The sequence below is a fragment of the Physcomitrium patens genome, chromosome 10 (assembly GCF_059467195.1).
Source record: "Physcomitrium patens ecotype Gransden chromosome 10, ASM5946719v1, whole genome shotgun sequence".
NCBI classification, from domain to species: Eukaryota; Viridiplantae; Streptophyta; class Bryopsida; order Funariales; family Funariaceae; genus Physcomitrium; species Physcomitrium patens.
The window spans coordinates 14,622,585-14,641,939 of record NC_143419.1 but is presented as its reverse complement, the minus strand read 5'-3'; the positions used below and the strand labels follow the sequence as shown (position 1 = coordinate 14,641,939).

The window sequence follows — 19,355 nt, the reverse complement described above, 5'->3', positions numbered from 1 at the left end:
TGGTGCATTTTTCGTGTAGGATCTTCTGCTTAGTGATCAGGTAGCATGAGTTGGTTAGTCATAATTTAATCTGTACACGTGATGAGGGTTACACTACAGTATTGCCGTCGTGAGTTGTCGGTATCTAGCATTCTGTGATGATCTGAATGCTTGGAAAACGGAATTAGAATTACCTTCACATCTGTGCCATCGATTTTCCAATGGTGATGCAATGGCTTTCGTGACAACTGATCTTTTATGGATTGCAGCCAATACGCACCCTCACATTCTCAGGCGGGAAAAGAGTAAGCACGTCAATGGAATAGTGGGTAATGCTGATCTTGAAGTGCTGAATTCTAGTGTCCGATTCCTGTTTCCTCTCTGCTACAGGTATTCATTGACCGTTAAGCAGTCTAGACCGGCTTAGGTGCTACAATTTTAGCTTTGACTAAAAGCCGGTGCTGTTGATTTCTAAGACGGTAAAATTATTTCGTAAAAGGATGAATTCTATAATAAGGCGGTGACACTGCACGTTACAGTTTTCTATTCTGAACATTACGTATTACATTCAACGCCACAAGCATTACGAGGTTGTAGAAGATCTCAGGTATACATAAAGTAGAATACTAATTCATCTGTTGGAAAAGCCAATCTCTTAGAACCTTACAGCGAGCGTGCGTCAGGGATCATTTCTTCAAGTATATAGTTGTTCAAATGTAAAAAACCATGAAGGTATTCTTGCATAATAGGTTAGTTTCGATGAAGGTTAAATTTTTGTTCAGGCTGAAGTAAAATAGCCAACTGAATTGTGTGTTTTAAATACAATATTTGTTTGTACAGAATCGGAAAAATTCAGTTATCCTTTTATAAAGCTTTAACAGGCATTAGTCTTTGTAAATTGTGTTTGTGTAGTGGTTTATTTTATTTGTTTATTTTAGCCATTTTGCATTTCAATGTGTTGTAGGCTCGTACACGTATTTGTGCATTGCAATTATTTAGGAATGATTGCAAGTTTCTGTAGAACCAGACTAATGTAATTACACTAATCATCCTGATTTGGTGCATGTTATATATTTTTTTAATATATAAAATGTTAAACACATGTACAGATATTTTATTTTTAAAATTAATGACTTTTGAAATTAATCTAATAGATAGAAAAAAGTATAATCCAAGATAAATTAATCTTGGATTTGGAATCATGTGAATCTGTGTAATGTTGATGAATATATGTATCATTAATGAATTATCTCAGGTTTTCTAATGTACAGTAGAGAGTGTCGAAAGCATTCTAAGGAGTTTAAAGACTTTGGAAACTTTGAATAACATGGTAGATTTTTTAAAAACATTGAAAAAAAATACAATGGTAATTAAAACTTGGAAATAGAAAAGAAGAAGAAAAAAGAGTGGACAACTGGCAGTAAGATAATAATGGAATACAATGGTTACAAAAAACAATGTAGAAATATGTAACATTTTTATTGGAAGTAATTGTTGCTTCTTAAATAAATACAAGGATACATAGTGATATTAAATGGCATGCTTAACATACAAAGCCAAAATAACATATATCTACAAAACTCATTTTAAAAAAATAAATAAATGTAATAATCTTAGCAACCAACATTAACAAAATAAAGGTATTCACAATGCAAACATTGTGAATTATTGATAAAAACACAATAATAACAACATCACAAGTTAGCAAATAAAATAAAACTTGTGGAAGATGAAATCGAATATGTTACATCTACACTAGGGACAATTATGTTTATTACGTTCTGCTATAATATAGATTTTTTGTGAAAGCATGGAGTGTAATGCTGATTTTCCATAAAATAATACCACTTACATAAATACTGTATTGTGAATTATTGATAAAAACACAATAATAACAACATCACAAGTTAGCAAATAAAATAAAGCACATATCATTAGAAAGCATAACATTGATACTTGATACTTGGTATTATTGTTATCATTGATAATTGGCATTAATACTAATATTTGATACTTGGTACTCTTCTTCATGCATTAACACTCCTACTTTTAACTTTTCTATACCGAACATGTCAAGACGTAAACAAGAATGAGAATTGTTACATTTTGTTTAAAAATATAACATTTTGCAATTTAATTTATATTCATTCCCACCTTGCATTTTATACTTAGAACATTTCTAAAAGTTAACCCCACTGAAAATATTTTCAAAACATTCAAGACAAATTTGGTATAATCTAGTTGTGTTTTCCATGTTTAGTAAAAGCGTCAGTGCACAGAAGCAAGGGCTGTGGTCGTTTGCCGAACGGCCACGGAAATTTATTTCCGTGAACCTCGTTGCCTGATGCCACGGAAGCATATTCCGAAGAGGACAAGTCCAGTTTCCCAAATATGCTTCTGAAAACTGCCCACGGTAATAGACGCCTTACCAAAATCGCGCGGCGGAACATGAAAGTTTAGGTGGTTTAGGGTAACTCGATTAGGGTTTGCGGGGGGTAAGGACTCGCGACTGCTAGTTGGACGTTCCTTCTATACCTCTGTTGTCTCGGCACAGCTCACGCACGAGCTCTCCGAGTGAGGTTTGAATGACCTCTACTCACGATTGACTGAATACCATTCAGGTGTTAGTCTCTCAAACCAACAGTTATCACTCCATCGCCTCAATTTCGCCTAGTCTTTGTGGAGCTGTACCGTCGCAAAGAGGGTCGCATTTTTAGGGGTGTTACTGTTGTTGTAGTTTTTATTCTCTTGGTACTGAACATTTCGGAGAACTTGGTCGTATAATTCCTCTTGTTTGGAGACCGGGCAAATTACCTTGAAACGAGGACTTGTGCTGTTGTGAAAGCGGAGCTGATAAGCCGACATTGTGGGTGTCTCGCCGAAGTGTTTTGTGGAAACAGAGATTTTGTCTTGAGAATTTACTTCGGTGAGAATGCCGGGACCTGTAGCTATGGAGAACGGCCAGTTGACTGTGGAGAATGGGAAGAAGAGTAAGAAGGTGAAGGTTACCGAGTCGGTGGGTGAGGAGATTGAGGTGACTGCGTCGCCGCCGCTGCCCGAGTCAGAGAAAAAGAAGAAAAAAAAAGAGAAGAAGGTGAGTTCGGACAGTGCGGAGGGGTCTGCTGAGGCGGAAAATGGTCACGCTGGAGAACCCGAAGTGGTGAAGGTTTCGAAGAAGAAGAGAGCCAAGTCTCCCGAGGATGACGGCGCTGCAGCTAAGAAGATCCAAAAAGTGGTAGAGAATGGCGGCAAAGAGGTTGGTGCTGCTGTCGACCCGATGGCGGTGTCGAATTTTAACATCGGGAAGGCGCTGCGGGACAAGTTGAAAGCTAAGGGCATTGAGTCGCTTTTCCCAATCCAGGCTCAGACCTTTGAAGCTGTCTTCGACGGGAATGACATGGTTGGTCGGGCACGTACAGGACAGGTACTGGTCCAACCACTCATTTCTTCTATACCCATATGTGGCTGATTGACGTTCTCTTTCAATTTCGTCTGTTAATTGTTTTTTGTCATGCTTATTTTTTCTCGCATAATACGACTCGGTGTGATTCTGGTTTTCATTTCGATGAATTAGGATACCTATTTTCTAGTACTGAACGAGTAAATTGGACTTTAGAGTAGTTCATGAAGTAATGTTACTACTTTTGTTTTATACCGCTGACTCCAGTAATTTATCATCTGGCTGTTAATTTTCATGCTTACTATATATTTATAGCTCAGTAAAGTTGAACGTCCTAGGAATGGTTACTGTTTCGTGACAAAACATTGCATTAAATGTGTGCCGGACATTGTTCTGTGAATTTCAGGGTAAAACCTTGGCATTTGTGCTACCCGTTTTAGAATCTTTGAGCCAGAGTGGCTACACTAAGAATCTCCAAAGAGGTCGTGCTGCAGCTGTCATCGTTCTTGCTCCAACCCGCGAACTCGCTAAACAAGTACGAACACTCTGACGTGAATCCCTTGCTGTATACATTGCCTTACAATCGGTTCAAGTAACCCCTTTCTGTCTTTGTTACTTTATATTGGCTTGGTTTCGAGTCTTTTCTACAACTCAGTTTGTGCTAAATATTATTCGTATCGTGTAGGTGCATGCGGACTTTGAGACTTATGGTAGCGCTGTCGGATTGAGCACCGTTTGTGTTTATGGTGGAGCACCTTATGGTCCTCAAGAGAACGCATTAAGGAGGGGTGTTGATATTGTGGTGGGCACACCAGGGAGGATCAAGGTATCTCACAGTTTTTTCGTCCTTTTCATCAGTGCCTAAGTAATGTCTTCTTAATGTTTGCAAATAACTGCATTCATTTTACATAGCATTTCGGCCTAGGCTGACACACTCTCAACTGCTGCAGGATCACTTCGAGAGGGGCACTTTGAACTTGAAATCTTTAAAGTTCCGCATTCTCGACGAAGCCGATGAGATGCTTAACATGGGATTTGTGGATGATGTGGAGACTATTCTTGGTATGTTTGTATAAAGTCTCAACTCTATTTCGTGGTTGGTAGATGCTAATGTCAGTTTTCTACTTTGAGTGTGTGCATGCGTGCACATGATTCTATATCTTGATTTAAAGACATCGATGCCTTTGCAGGCGGTGTTGATGATCCCTCAAAGGTGCAAACTCTACTGTTCAGTGCGACACTACCCACTTGGGTTCAACAGGTGTGGTCCTTCTCCTCTTCGCCATATTTTTTCTTTTGTAGTCTCACTCCTTTCTTACATGTTCGGTGGTCATTTACTAGAGATAGTTGTTATTTTTATGTCATACATTGTGTTAATGCCGACCTAGAATTCTTTTTGTCGCCTAGGTCATATATGCTAAATCTGTTCACCTTTACTTTGTATTTCAGATCGCTCGGAAGTTTTTGAAGGCTACAAGGAAAACTGTCGATCTAGTTGGTGACGAGAAAATGAAGGCTAGTAACAGTGTGAGACATTTATTACTTCCGGGCCACTATTCAATGCGAACCCAGCTTGTGCAAGATGTGATTAGCTGTTACGGCAGTGGAGGCCGCATTATCGTCTTTACAGAGACAAAGAACGACGCCTCAGAACTCGCAGGAGCTCTGAAGAGTGGTACTGCACGAGCTCTGCATGGTGATATTCCTCAGAATCAGCGAGAAGTTACCCTTCAAGGATTTCGCACAGGAAAGTTTAGTGTACTTGTTGCAACTGATGTTGCTGCCAGAGGGTTGGACATAAACGATGTGCAACTGGTGATTCAGGTATTTGATTCGTCTCATTCGATGACTGATTTTGCTTGCGTCTAACCTCACCTATTGGAGATTCAACACTGGCCGTTAAATCTATATGCTGTGTTTCTTCTGCAGTGTGAGCCTCCTCGTGACGCAGAAACCTACATTCACCGGTCTGGGCGTACGGGAAGAGCTGGAAATACTGGTGTTTCTGTGTTGTTTTTTGACCGGAAGAAAGAGTATATGGTTCCTCAGATCGAACGGAAGGCAGGATTTAAGTTTGAGCGAATTGCTGCCCCTCAACCCCTGGACATCGCCAAGGCTAGCGGCAACACGGCGACAGATAGCGTGCTCGCTGTATCTGATACTGTGGTGCCCTTATTTCGTCAAGCAGCTAAGGATCTTGTGGAGAGCAGTGGTTTGCCCATTCTGGACATCCTTGCCAAGGCCATTGCTAAAATTTCAGGTCAAACAGAGTTAAAGAGAAGATCTTTGCTTACTTCGCATGACGATTCTACCACCTTAATCCTCAAGGCAAATACATCAATGTATTCTCCTACATATGCATTCAATTGTCTACGAAAGTTCTTGCCTGAAACCATTATCAACGAAGTTAGGCGCATGAATCTTACTGTTGACGGGAAGGGAGCAGTGTTTGACGTTCCGTCGAAAAATGTGGACGAGTTTATAGCTGAACAAGAAGGTGAAAACTTCACAGTCGAAGTCTTGGACGCTTTACCTGAGTTGCAAGTGAAGCCTGACCGCAGTGGTGGTGAAGACCGAAGTTTTGGTGGAAGAGGTGGTAGAGGTGGAAGAGGCTTTGGAGGAAGGGGTGGTGGTTATGGTGGTAGTCGAGGTGGAAGCAGAGGTGGAGGTGGCGGTGGTCGTTTCAACCGTCGTTGATGACGTCTACTTCTGTTGGCCTTCATTAAGAGGCTCTGTAAGTTAAGCTAATGTTTCTACCTTCCGAACACCTGAGTAGTCCAGAGCTTCAACAAAGTATCACCACCATTTTCGCAGATGGGATCTTGTAGACTAGTGTCATTTAGGTGAAGGAGACGATTACATCAGGTGCTTGGATACGGCATTTGAGTTGTGGCAATTTCCAACCTAGCTCGTATCCGCTCAGTGTCTGCCAAGTGCATATCTATTGGCGAATTATTATTGGACATTGAATTGAATACAAATTGATGCAATAATGGAAGAGAATAGGCACGTTATCCTCTTTCTAGACTTTATCATGCCCCGACCAATTGATATAATTATTGATTTTTGGCACGAGTAATCTGGTTCTCTTTTGTCTGTGTAGTTGGCATTATTATGGTATTTTTAGTGCCTCAAATAAGTCGTGCAATTAACCTTTCACTTACAAATCATAGTCACGATTCACATGAATCAACGGAATTGATTTTATGAAAAGTATTACGGTTTGTATGTGACTCAAACATGGAAGGTAAAGCCTGGTCATACTAGTTTCATTAGAATCCACTAGTAGATGGGAACAATCAATCGGCGGTGGCCATGGAGGCCTACAAAATTGTACTGTATATCTAAGTAACGAATGTGAACAAAGCAATCAACATAGCTGCTGAAAAGATCATTGTAGTGACAAAAGTTGATTAGCACAGACGAGTGACTTAACTCAGTACGTTTGCGTCGATTTAAAAGCAGGAAATGAGAAGTGATTATCATTCATCAAAACATGTACACTTATTTCCATGCGTATTTTAATCACCACCTTTGTAAACAAATATAATTACATAGAAATTCAAAACCCTTAATTTATCTCAAAATGTGGAATATTGAGACATGAGCCTCTTATCCTCATTATGGAAATACTAGCTCATCTAATCTTTAACGCAGCTTCTCTTCAAGCATGAGCCAAGGCTTTGATCACATCTACCGGCAAAAATTCTGCCAACCGTCTTGAATGGTTCTCAAGCGTAGTTTATGCGGGTGTCGGCCAGTTACCAATCTCCAAACCATTCCCTGCAACCAATATTTGTCCTAGTTGCAGTTAGTTCGATTCTATTATAATATTGCCTCAAAATCGCTGTGGGAATTTTGAGCGTTTTAGTAGGGTAAATCGGGCAGAAGGCATACCCTCATTTTGTGATTGGGTGGGTCCCAGAAAATCAATCCCTCCTCATGCTAACAGAATCTAAATAGATGCATCATAGGTATATTGGGGTCTACTATCAGTAAATCTTCAAAGGAAACAACAGATGATTTCGAGTTCGGTTTTATCATAGAAAATGGGATTTCCTGAACCAGAACACCGAAACGATGATCCCCTCAGGTCCCAAGGGCAGATCGATTGAAACACATAATATTATTGTATTCTTTCCGCAAGTGCTACGACTTAGTGAGTTGCATCAGCGGGAAAGGTTTTTCCTAAGAAGGGAACCTGGAGCTTACCATCAGGATCAAAGAAGAAACATTGCTTAACTTTGCCTCCTTGCTGAGTCTTCTCAAAGTATTTAATATCTTTTGCCTACGCTAAAAGGACAACTTGTTACAAATGAAACAACACAACACAAAATATCCTGCAACCTTCAGCACCGTAAAAATCTTCATTGTGGCAACCTCAGTTTTAAGAACGAGCGACAAAACGATCTGTCCAGTTAAATTTATTAAATCTTTACATTGTCACATACAGAGGCAAGGGCAAACCGTGGAAGTCTAAATACCTTCAGGGTATTGATGGCAGCATCGTAATCAGATACTCGGAAAGACAAGTGAGGTCCCCGCCATAAAGCAGAAACATCAGCGCTGCATTAGACAAAGAAGTCATTGATTAAAACTTGAGTAGGTATTCCAATTTATATAAAATGGTACCAGAAATAAATGAATTCTGTGGTCACAATCTAGCATTTGTAATTAGAAACACCCTAATCTTATACTGTAAACAAGTGAGGTTTCTTCAAAGACTCACGCACAGCACTCATAGATCAGATTAAGCAGGAAGTCACATACTTGGCGTCACTGGGTACCACAAAAGGGCTCTCTGGCAACCGCGACTTGGGATCTCTCTCCACCACATGGAGTGAATAGATTGGCGGCAAATGCAGCCATGTGACGTTGAAGTCTCCAAATGATTGAGGCGTTTCCAGTTTTTTAAATCCGAACACCTACGAATCATGAGCCAGACTTTTTGAGTTCAAGAGCTGTATCTTGTGTAGTTGGGTTAGGTCAAGATAGCAATCTAGTGACGCGTAGCACTCGACGGTTTGCAAGTGACTTGTACTCTGAACTGCTACTACAATTGGATAAATAAGCTTACCAACTCAACAATCTGGATCTCTACTCTACCTAAAAGAACGCTGATTCGATAATGGAAATTGTCGACACGAATTGTAGGTGAAGTAAAGCATAACAAAATCGCATACTTGGAGACAAGGTACCTGCTGGTAAAAATCCACCAGACGATTTACGTCAGAGGTTTCACGAGCGATGTGATGCAGGTGGACGCCCTGAAACGGCGAAACGTCTCCCATGGCTAAGTCTTCACTGTCTCGCGAGTGTTATAAACGTTAGCAAAGAGGTAAAATGAACATCACATTTCTCAGAGTCTATACAAGCTGGACGGTTTCAATATACATGCAGCGAGATGATAGCTTTTTAATAGATGACTACAAGTTCCCAAAAGTTCTACTTCACATGGGTTTAAGTTTTCCGGAAACTAACTTAAGTTTCCGGAGGGCAACAAATTCAACTAAAATGACCGATGGGAACAAAACTTAAACTTATCACCTAACTACAGGAATTGACAGATTTTTCAGCTATGCACTATGTGCTTCGCTGCAATGCTAGGACACTCAAAGGTGATTTCAACAATGACCTTTCGCGATATGATCATGAGTACCATTGAGATTCTCTCATTAGAAACTCTGAGATCATCGCTCAGCTAGCATGAAATAACAGAGTCAACTCTCACTGAAAACAACAATTTCGAATTGGTAACAACTGAAGCGTATTCTGCTTGAATTGGCCATTCAATCCAGCCTGCAATTTGAACACTACCGCAACACCTACACATCCATCCCACGTAGAGACCTAATCCAAGAAACAAGCGCGTCTCAACCAAACAGTCCATCAACCGGTTCATCAGCATCAGCGCGCAGAAGTGAAACGGATTCTTACATGTGCGTACCGAATTTCGGGTTGGTTCTTTCAAAAAACTGCTTCAATGGCACCCCACCTAATTTCGGAGTCGAAAAGCAGAACGGGGAGGACCCGACACCATGGAATGTAACAGCAAGCTTCAACCTCAAAATCGTCTTCCACAGTCGCCGAAACGCTTGCACTGACCGTGCAACTAGAAACAACTGGCGGAGTTGTAGTGGGAATCGCACACAAGGAACGAAGGTGAGCAAAGTGGTGCTGATTTCGGATTCGCCACCATCGTTGGGGAAAGAAAAAGCGAAGGAGTGGCGTGGAGGCGGGACAGAGTCGGCATTGCCGCATGCATCGTGAACGCCAAGTGGCGCTATTGTTTGCGCCACAAAATGCCAAGCCCAGCCTCCGTGATGACCGACAAATGGCCGTGCCCGATGATGGGGTCCCGTTCACACACACGGAGAAGGGCTTTCGTAGGATGGAGTGTCATTGGATGAAGTTGGACATACCGTTTTCATCCATAATCTTGGAATATCATCCTCCATCTTGTTCCTTTTGGAGGATGATAGCATGTGTGGTGCTTCTTTCTTGAATGTTTTTACATTTGATTTTAAAAGAAACAAATCTTGAGTGTGTGAGATATTGATTGGGTGATTACAAATAGTCTCTTTTCTTATTAATGTATGTATTTTCAGAAATTTTGTATTGAAATATTAAAAAACTCGCACCTACTATAATATGGTGTAGCAAAAAAAAAAAAAAAAAAAAAAAAAAACTTGAAAATATTATCTTCTCTTCTCTTTGGTTGTCTTGGTTGTTGTTGTTGTTTTTTTTTGTTTTGTTTTTTTTTTTTTTTACAAAAAATAAAATCGTTTTCTTCTGTAAGTTAATACAACAATGTGTTGTATAATTATTATATTTTTTTTACAAAAACATAAAATATAAAATATAAAACAATTGAAAAGCATAGTTTAATTAAATTGATTTTACACTTTCACTCATTTATGTACATATATAATGATACTATAAAAATATAATTCGAATATAATATTTGAAAATATAAAATAGCCGTAGGAAAGATACAGAGAACGCACTGCAAAGCTAAAAACAGAACACAATTGCGTTGTGCTGAGACAATTACCTTATTTCTTCGATGGATTCTTCAGCTCACAACAGCGCTTCCAGGCATAGCCATGAGTATCTCTCTACTCAAGAAGACATCACAAACTCTTTCACAAAGTGAAGGCGACGAAGTAGTACAGAACAGAGGATAAGTGGAGTGAGCAAAAAGCACGTGCATCACGAGATGCTCCCCTCCATAGGACGACACTACCTTTTCCAAATACATATTTTCATGATGTTCCCGTGAACACTCAACCTCGAGCTGTACCAATATTCTTCAGAACCATTCGAACAAACGTTTCAAAGTTCACTAAGAATCCCTCCGCATTTGCGGTCGGCGACACTGCAGAAGTTTCATCCACCTCTCCGATGAGGGCCGGGCACCATCAATTAGTGTAGATTCCATCGATGGCGTGGCCAGATCTCGAGCAGCGACAGCTTCGGCTTCTGCAATGCTTCCACCGTTCACCCTCACCAGAAGTTGTAGAAACTACTTTTGTGGGTTATGTTTTGTTGCTTGTGTCGAGCTGTATCGTTTGTGGGTTGTCGTCGCCTGGAAATGTTCGCAGTCTAGGCTCGGTTAAGGCAATTCGTGGCTCTTTCATTTCCTGCTGCTCTTGTCTCGAGGTGTGCTTGTGTTCGTGGATGTGAAGCAATTGGTGGGGTTTTTGAGGCGATACGCTGGAAGTTAGAGCTCTTGTGGCGTAAATAGTACTAAATATGATAAATCGACGACTGTGATGCTACCTGTGAGTCAACAGCAGTGGAGGTGGCGATAACATCTTTCTTTGTTTTGTAGTCGAAGCAGGGATGATACTACACCCTCATCTCCATGCAAGGTGAGTCTTTGAAGGTAGATCATCTCTAATCACTTCCTCCATGTTTGTGGAATGGAGGAATTTCTCGACAAACTGCTAGGAAGACGGGGACTTGGTGTTTCTGATTCTCTGCATTGCGGCAGGTTGTAGTTTAATGCTCGAGTCGTTTGGGTACTTGCTGTAGTGAAATGGCGACTGTGGTAGTCACGATCTCAATCAATAATACTCTACTCTTTGCAAACTCTCTTAACCAAATAAACCTATTGAAAATCGACCACCGAAAAACAGAATGTGTGCATTAGATGCCGAATAAACAGAGGAATAGATCATATCCTCAGCACCCTTGCTCCTGATCAAAACACAGTAAGGATTGTGATCACTAAACGTTAGTTCATGTTCTATTAGGATCGTAGACCCTTCTGGATATTGGACTGCAGAGAGGTCAATGCATTTTTATAATAGCCTTACGCAAACTTAACCGGAACAAATTGTGGAGGGCAATTAACAATCCCGAATTGATTACTGGTATTGAAATTAGATTCGTTGCAAATAGGGACGGGGGGATTTTTGGGTTAAGCTTTTGTAGGGCTAGCGTAAGAACGCGAAGAGCAGATTAACATGCTCTCTCGGTGAGAATCCAGATCTGCGACTGATGAATAGTCTCTGCTGATTTTTTTCAATTAAATCTTTTAGAGTAAAAGAACGACTTCCCACAGCTTTTTCGACCCCGACCTTTCTAATCATTTTTCTTCCCATAACATTCTGCATCAGAACCTTTTTTGTTTTTTTTTGTTTTTTGTTTTGTTTTGTTTTGTTTTTTTTTTTTTTCTCCCTTTTCCTTTGCAGTACTTTCAGTCCTTGGTGTTTTCAACCATCGCAATAATAATATTGTCGGTAAAAAGTTGTTTAATCCTCTACATCGTTTTCTTGCATGTTTCTGTTGTTTGATTGAGGAAAAAGATCCCCTCATTTTGTGTCAGTTTAGGCTAGTCAGCTATGCAGTCAGAGCGAGTAGAAAGTTGCCAATCGGTCTTATAAATTTGTTGTTACTTGTATGTGAGGATACAGTTTTCGTCTTTCAACTGCAGTCGAGAGTGGTCCCGAAAGTTATTGATACGAATAAGTTGTTTTTCTATGTACTTTTTCTTTCGAATACATGATGCGAGAATGATAGTGGCAAGGGTAATTGTATAGTGTCGATAATGGGATTTGGGCACAATCTCGCACACTTCAATGTCTGCAACAGTGAAACTCCTGATTGCTTAATGCTCCAGTCTTCTTGAGCAGGTTTAGGGTAGGGTCCTCCATGTTGAGCAAGCAGAAATCATGGTGAGGAATTGCTTGACATTCTGAGTTTATACTGTACGCATTGTTGTACCTGAACAGAGTCTCGAGAAGGTTGTCAACCAGTTTGGTTCTAGGTAGGTGCATAGACTTGGAGGATTGCAATTATGATTTCGTACTATACCGAGTTCGCATATAATACGATACAGAATCTACATACAGTTTATCATGTATGTTGTAAAACATTTACCATATATTGTGTATAATGCGATACAGAATCTATATATAGTCTGCCATGTATGTTGTAGAACATTTATCATATACCGTATACTTTGTAGAGTGTTTTCTTTGAATTTGTTTTGTATTGTTTACTTCATTCATTGTAATGTGATGCAATTTTGCATTACATTGTTTTGATAACTACATGCACTTTTAGAGTCAACCCTTTTAAGAGTATAATTGATAATTGGAGGTTGGTATGATCATGGTTTGGATTGGGAGATTATGTTGTGAATCAATATTGATTCAATTATACTATAATATTAACATTTGGTATTGTAATTCAATTAGTATATGTATTTTTGACTTGATTCTTAATTGATTAGTATTGAAGAGCATGATCTTTGAATAACAGCTATTAGTTGTTAGTTAATAATTTTTTTATTCAATATGTTAGTAATTTGAGGTATTCAAATTTGTTAATGGTTATGCAAAAAAATATATATGTTAGCTTTTTATATATTTATTAATTTACTTAAATAAATAATATTTAAAAATTTATGCCATGTCATTAGTCATTGGATTTAAAAATATGGTAAAGTAAAATCAACATTTAGATATTTTCATTGGCATGATATTACATCTTTATATCCAATCTTATATAAATTATTAGATTTAATAGTGTTATATTAAGGATTTTTACTTTTTTTTTTTACTTTTGTATATTACATGTTTTAGAATAAGAATTTAGTTTTAATATTAAATATTGGTAATTACATTACTATTATTGATGCCTTGATTTTTTTAAAATATTGAATCAAATTAAACATGAAGTGACTAGCATGGATGTGATTAGCAATGCCAAATTATATTTTTTTCTTTATGTATGATTTCTTTTAAATTATATTTGTGTTTGTTATTATTTTTTTTTCTTTGTGTAATTTTTTTGCCTCTATTATTTGGCATAGCATTATAATGGTGCACATAATATCTTTATTATTTATATATTATGTGGCATTTGATTGTTTAAATTGATATTTTATTTTGCATTAGATTTTTTCAATTAATGTGATGAAATTGGATAATATATTTAAGAATAATTATTTTTGACTTTTTAAATTTCTTCACTTTTATTGCATGTAAGTAGAACTACTAAATTGTGAAGGAGTTGTACAATATTTAAGTGAAAGAGTATTTAATTTAATTGGATGTTGCAAAAAGAATAAATTGAAATGTAGTAAGTAATTGAGATGTACATATATTTTTTGAAAGCTCAAATTAGAAGTCTTTTTTTAGAAGCAAAAGAATTGCTTATAGAATTTATAATTGAATAATTCTTCAAAGCTTTTGAGATATTTTTTCTAGTACATGTTTTGTAATTAAATAATTAAACTTTGATGCTAAGAATAATTAGACACAATATATTATATTGCTTATTGATAGTCAATGAAATTATCATACTTGTAAATCACTTCAACTCATTGACTTATATTATATTGTATTATAAGTCCTTTAGTAAAGACATAGATTATTGGTGTGCTATGCTAATATGTTATTAGGATGTAACTATGTTAATAATATATTACAATTGCATATTTGATGATTTTTACTGAGCTGATTTTTAGAAATCATTGTGATGTAGGATTAAAATTAGTTGATGTCTTAATCAAGTTTTGTGGATATTATAGGATTTATTGTGCATTTTGATTGAATTCCACACTTTATATTAATTTAATCATTATTTAAAACAACAAAGGTTGCCATACTATTATAAAATGGATTTTTTGCGAGCATCAATGGAGATTACAATGAAGGCTTCAACATCATTGAGAAAAGAAGTTTTGAATGAAAGACAATGTAAAAATTTGTTGAACAACTTTTCAAGGGGTCTTGACACAATTCAAACCATCATTGGTGATTCTTGTTGAAATGAGTTTCATGGAAGAAAAAAAGATTTATTCAAAATTGTATGCAAAATAAGAAATTTGATTGAAGAGTGTTACAATGAAGATTGGTTAAAGAGTGTAGTAATACAAATCAATAACAAAGAAGCTTTTAGAGAACTTCTTATGGATTTAGACTATTGTTTTGACACCACATGTAGTATCTCTCAATGTTATTATCTTGATAAAAAGAAAAAGACTATTGAGATGAAAAGAAGCATTTTATTTTTTCCTATATGAATTGATGAAGTTGATCAAGATATGATGGCATTGAACAAGAGGCTTGATGGTATTGTACAAAAACCATCATGTGCAAGTGAAAGTAGTAAACTTATTATCTTGTAGATCTGATAAGTGGTATCCAAAAGATTCAAGGGGGGAGAATTAGGCATTATTGTTTTTCTTGATGAATATATTAATTTTGAATATGAAATATCACCTATCCTATTAGATGAAAATGAAATAGTAAATATGTATGGAACAAAATGGTTTGGCATAGAAAGTGTAATAAAAGTTATTCCTATTTTTAATAATTTTGAAAAGTATAAAAAAGCTATTTTGAAAGAACTTAGCACCTTGGGTGGATTAAGTCATCCAAATATCATCAAGCTTTTTTGTTGCTATTTTTCTAAAGAAAAAAAAATAATTTGAATTTGTAATGGAATAAAGAAAGATAACTTTATTTAAATTTTTAAAAGTAAGAGTCTTACTTTTAATAGAAATTATAATAGATATTATGTTATAAATTATAAGTAGATTGTGTTATATGCATGACATGAAGGTAGCACATTGTGACTTAAAGCTCGATAATATTATTGTAAATTCAATGAATATCTTAGTGGTAGTTGATTTAAAATTTATACATGTAAATTGCTTGATTTTGGTATTTCAAAGATTGAAGTGAAAAACACTCCACAAGTATGCATAGGAGGAAACACTTTGGAAACCATTGGATGTATAGTACCTGAGGCTATAAAGAAGAATAGAAAATCTTTGTAAGAGGTAGATGCTTTAAAAGCCGATGTATTTAGTTTTGGCATGTTGTATAGTAAAATTATTTTGAGACAAAATCTTTTGGTGATATATACTTTTATAGTTCTTATCAAGAAATTATTAAAAGAGGTAAAAGATCCAATTTGCCAAAATCTTATCCAAAAGAATTAAAATTATTGATAGAAAATTTTTAGTTGTTAGATGCAATAAAGAGACCTACATTCCTCGAGATTCATATAAGGTTGATAATACTGAAAAAGAATTTGCATCAAGGTCCTTGAAAAAGTAGAAACCTTAAAGATGAAAAATATTCACCATGGATTGAGATTGTTTTAGAATCAAAGTATTGATGGATAAGTCTCAAAGATAATTTTTGTAATAATATACATTAATGTTTCTTCTTATTTGGATAATATTTTGCTATCTTTATTCAATATTCATGATTTATATCTCAAATTAGAAAAATTAATCCTACCATTCAAATTACAGTTGACTAAAAACAAAATAATTTATCAAATCAAATTATTAATAAGATATGTGGTTTTTTTTGTATTAAAATATAATTATAATAGATGCCATAATGTAGTATGATATGTGTTTTAAATCTTGACAGGTATATAAAGACATTAACATTTATATAAATTATGTTGACACTCAAATTTAAAAGCTTTTGAATTGATGTAGATCAATGAAGAAACTACCAAAAATTTGAAATTAATTGGTATAGAAAAGAAATTAATTGATTTGAAAAAAAAACTATAAAATATTGGTAGGTTGGGGATTATTGGAATGGGTGGAATTGACAAGTTAACATTGGCTAAGACTTGAAGTAACCATATCTCTCTCAAGTTTGAAGTAACATGCTTTATAGATGAATTAAAGGATGAAAAATGTAGGCTTCTGTTAAGGAATAAGTTAGAAGACTTGTACAAGCAACCTCAAAAGTATTCTTTGTAAGAAAGACAAGACATCTTAGAACATGTTTGAAAAACAAAGAAGATTCTTATTGTCTTAGATGATGTAAGAAGTGACAGCCAATTAGATGAACTATTGGATGTTGATAAGTTTAAAAATGATGACGGTAGTAAATTAATTACAGCTAGTTCAACTTGGAGATCTTTAAAATCATATGTATCAAAACATAGTAAAGTAGACATGAGAACCGTTGATAAAGCTGAATCTATGGAATTATTTTCTATGCATGTCTTTGCAACTAATGAACCTTGTTTAATATATTTAAAAGATATTACCAATAAGATTGTTTATGCTTGTGGTAGACTTCTATTGAGTTTGGAAGTCATGGATATATATTTGCATGGAAATCAACAATTGTGAATATGAGAGCAAACTATGTATAGATTGTTGTGAGCAAGATATGATGGAAGTGGGGATGAAAAAATTTGGAATACATTAAAAATCAGCTTTGATGATCTTAACCTTAAGGTATCTAAAAACATATAGTTAAAATCCAAAAAGATGATATTGATAAATTTTGAAATATTACCAAATACAAGGGTCTTAATCAAATGCGTGTACTTTATCTTGATAATTATAAATTTTTGGAATCTTTTCCAAATGAGTCATTCAAACCATTACCATTGATAGATCTACACTTAAAAAATTATACAAAGTTAAAAGAATTAACAACCAACTTATATAATATGACATTCTTGGTTGCCATTCACCTTAAAATTGTCTCATATTAGAAATACTACCTAAAGAATGAAAAAATTTTAATGCCTTGGAAGAACTAAAAATTATTAAGTGTACTAATTTGAAGATAATATCAAATGGAATTGAAAACTTGACATATTTAAAAAAAAATTGAATATGGAAATGTGAGACTTTAGAAGAGTTTCTAAGAGGATTACTAAATTTAATTTTATTTTAAGAATTAATTTTTTAACAATGTACAAAATTAAAAAGGTTACGAGAAGGATTTAGAAGCATAACTTGTTTGAAGAAATTAGACATATAGGAGTGTGAGGCTTTGGAGGAGTTTCCAAGTAGATTATCAAATTTAATTTTATTGAAGGATTTTTTTTTTATTGTATAAAAAATTGAAAAAATTGCCAAAAGGATTTAGAAGCTTGACATGTTTGAAGAAACTATACATGTGGGAGTGTGAGGCTTTAGAGGAATTTCCAAGTAGATTGCCAAATTTGATTACATTAGAAGAATTAAATTTCTTAAATTGTAGAAATTTAAAGAAGTTACTAGAAGGATTTGGAAGCTTGATATATTTGAAGAAACTATTTATGAGGGATTATAAGGCTTTGGAGGAATTTCTAAGTAGATTGCCAAATTTGGTTACATTAAAGGAATTTATTTTCTCATAATGTAAAAAATTAAAAAGGTTACAAGAAGGATTTGGAAGTTAGACATGTCTAAGGAAATTATATATGTGAGACTATGAGGCTTTAGAAGATTTTCTAAGTAGATTGCCAAATTTAATTACATTAGAAGAATTAGATTTTTCAAACTGTAGAAATTTGAAGAATTTGCTAGAAGGATTTAGAAGCTTGATATATTTGAAGGAACTATTTATGAGAGAATGTGAGGCTTTAGAGGAGTTTCTAAATAGATTGCCAAATTTGATTTCATTGGAAGAATTGATTTTCTCACATTATAAAAAATTAAAGAAGTTGCTAAAAGGATTTAGAAGCTTGACATGTTTGAAGAAACTATACATGTGGGACTATAAGGCTTTAGAAGAGATTCCAAGTGGATTGCCAAATTTGATTGCATTAAAAGAATTGGATTTTTTAAATTGTAGAAATTTGAAGAAGTTGCTAGAAGAATCTATAAGCTTGACGTATTTGAAGAAACTATTTATGATGGAATGTGAGGCTTTGGAGGAGTTTCTAAGTAGACTGCCAAATTTGATTGCATTGGAGGAATTAATTTTCTCATGTTGTATAAAATTAAAGAAGTTGCCAAAAAGATTTAGAAGCTTAATATGTTTGAAGAAACTATTAATGAGGGAATGTGAGGCTTTGGATGAGTTTTTAAGTGGATTGCCAAATTTGGTTATATTGAAAGAATTAAAATTTATAAAGTATAAAATTTAAAGAAGCTACTAGAAGGATTTGAAAGCTTGTCATGTTTGAAGAAACTATACATATAAGACTGTGAGGCTTTAGAGGAGTTTCTAAGTGGATTGCTAAATTTGAATTCATTAGAAGAATTATATTTTGTAAAGTGTAGAAATTTGAAGATGTTGCTAGAAGGATTTGGAAGCTTAACATATTTGAAGAAACTATTTATTAATGAATGTAAGGCTTTAGAAGAGTTTCCAAGTGGATTATCAAATTTGGTTGTATTGGAGGACTTGATTTTTTTAGAATATAAAAAATTGAAGAAGTAGCCAGAAGGATTTGAAAGCTTGACATGTTTGAAGAAACTATTTATGAAGGAATATGAGGCTTTGGACGAATTTTCAAGTAGATTGCCAAATTTGGTAGCATTAGATGAATTGATTTTTTTTTACAATGCACAAAATTAAAAAGATTTCTAGAGGGATTTCGAAGCTTAACATGTTTGAAGAAGCTATATATATATATATATATATATATATATATATAAACTATGAGACTTTGGATGAATTTCTAAGTAGATTGTTAAATTTGATTGCATTGGAAGAATTAATTTTTTCAAAGTATAAAAATTTGAAGAAGTTGCCAG

The 19,355-nt window shown here is 35.3% G+C and overlaps 2 protein-coding genes across 6 annotated transcripts; one reads left to right on the top strand and one right to left on the bottom strand.

The window, feature by feature from the left end:
• Positions 1–2,517: 2,517 nt before the first annotated feature.
• Positions 2,518–6,458, top strand: LOC112287472 (DEAD-box ATP-dependent RNA helicase 7). Its single transcript, XM_024530485.3, has 7 exons — positions 2,518–3,403; positions 3,786–3,914; positions 4,065–4,205; positions 4,330–4,441; positions 4,570–4,640; positions 4,829–5,203; positions 5,309–6,458. The coding sequence occupies exons 1-7, from the start codon at positions 2,912–2,914 to the stop codon at positions 6,074–6,076; spliced, it is 2,088 nt and encodes a 695-aa protein (XP_024386253.1). The 5' UTR covers positions 2,518–2,911; the 3' UTR covers positions 6,077–6,458.
• A 438-nt stretch (positions 6,459–6,896) lies between these two features.
• On the bottom strand, positions 6,897–9,659 carry LOC112287474 (glyoxylase I 4). 5 transcript variants are annotated; one of them, XM_024530487.3, is made up of 6 exons: positions 9,317–9,659; positions 8,578–8,683; positions 8,150–8,304; positions 7,864–7,945; positions 7,592–7,667; positions 6,897–7,162 (listed from the first exon to the last, which is right to left on the bottom strand). In XM_024530487.3, the coding sequence occupies exons 2-6, from the start codon at positions 8,668–8,670 to the stop codon at positions 7,122–7,124; spliced, it is 447 nt and encodes a 148-aa protein (XP_024386255.1). In that variant the 5' UTR covers positions 8,671–8,683; positions 9,317–9,659; the 3' UTR covers positions 6,897–7,121. The 5 variants fall into 5 exon arrangements, with proteins under 5 accessions (XP_024386255.1, XP_024386256.1, XP_024386257.1 ...); XM_024530488.3 differs by having other exon boundaries at positions 8,578–8,678; positions 9,317–9,615; XM_024530489.3 differs by having other exon boundaries at positions 9,327–9,554.
• Positions 9,660–19,355: the final 9,696 nt, after the last annotated feature.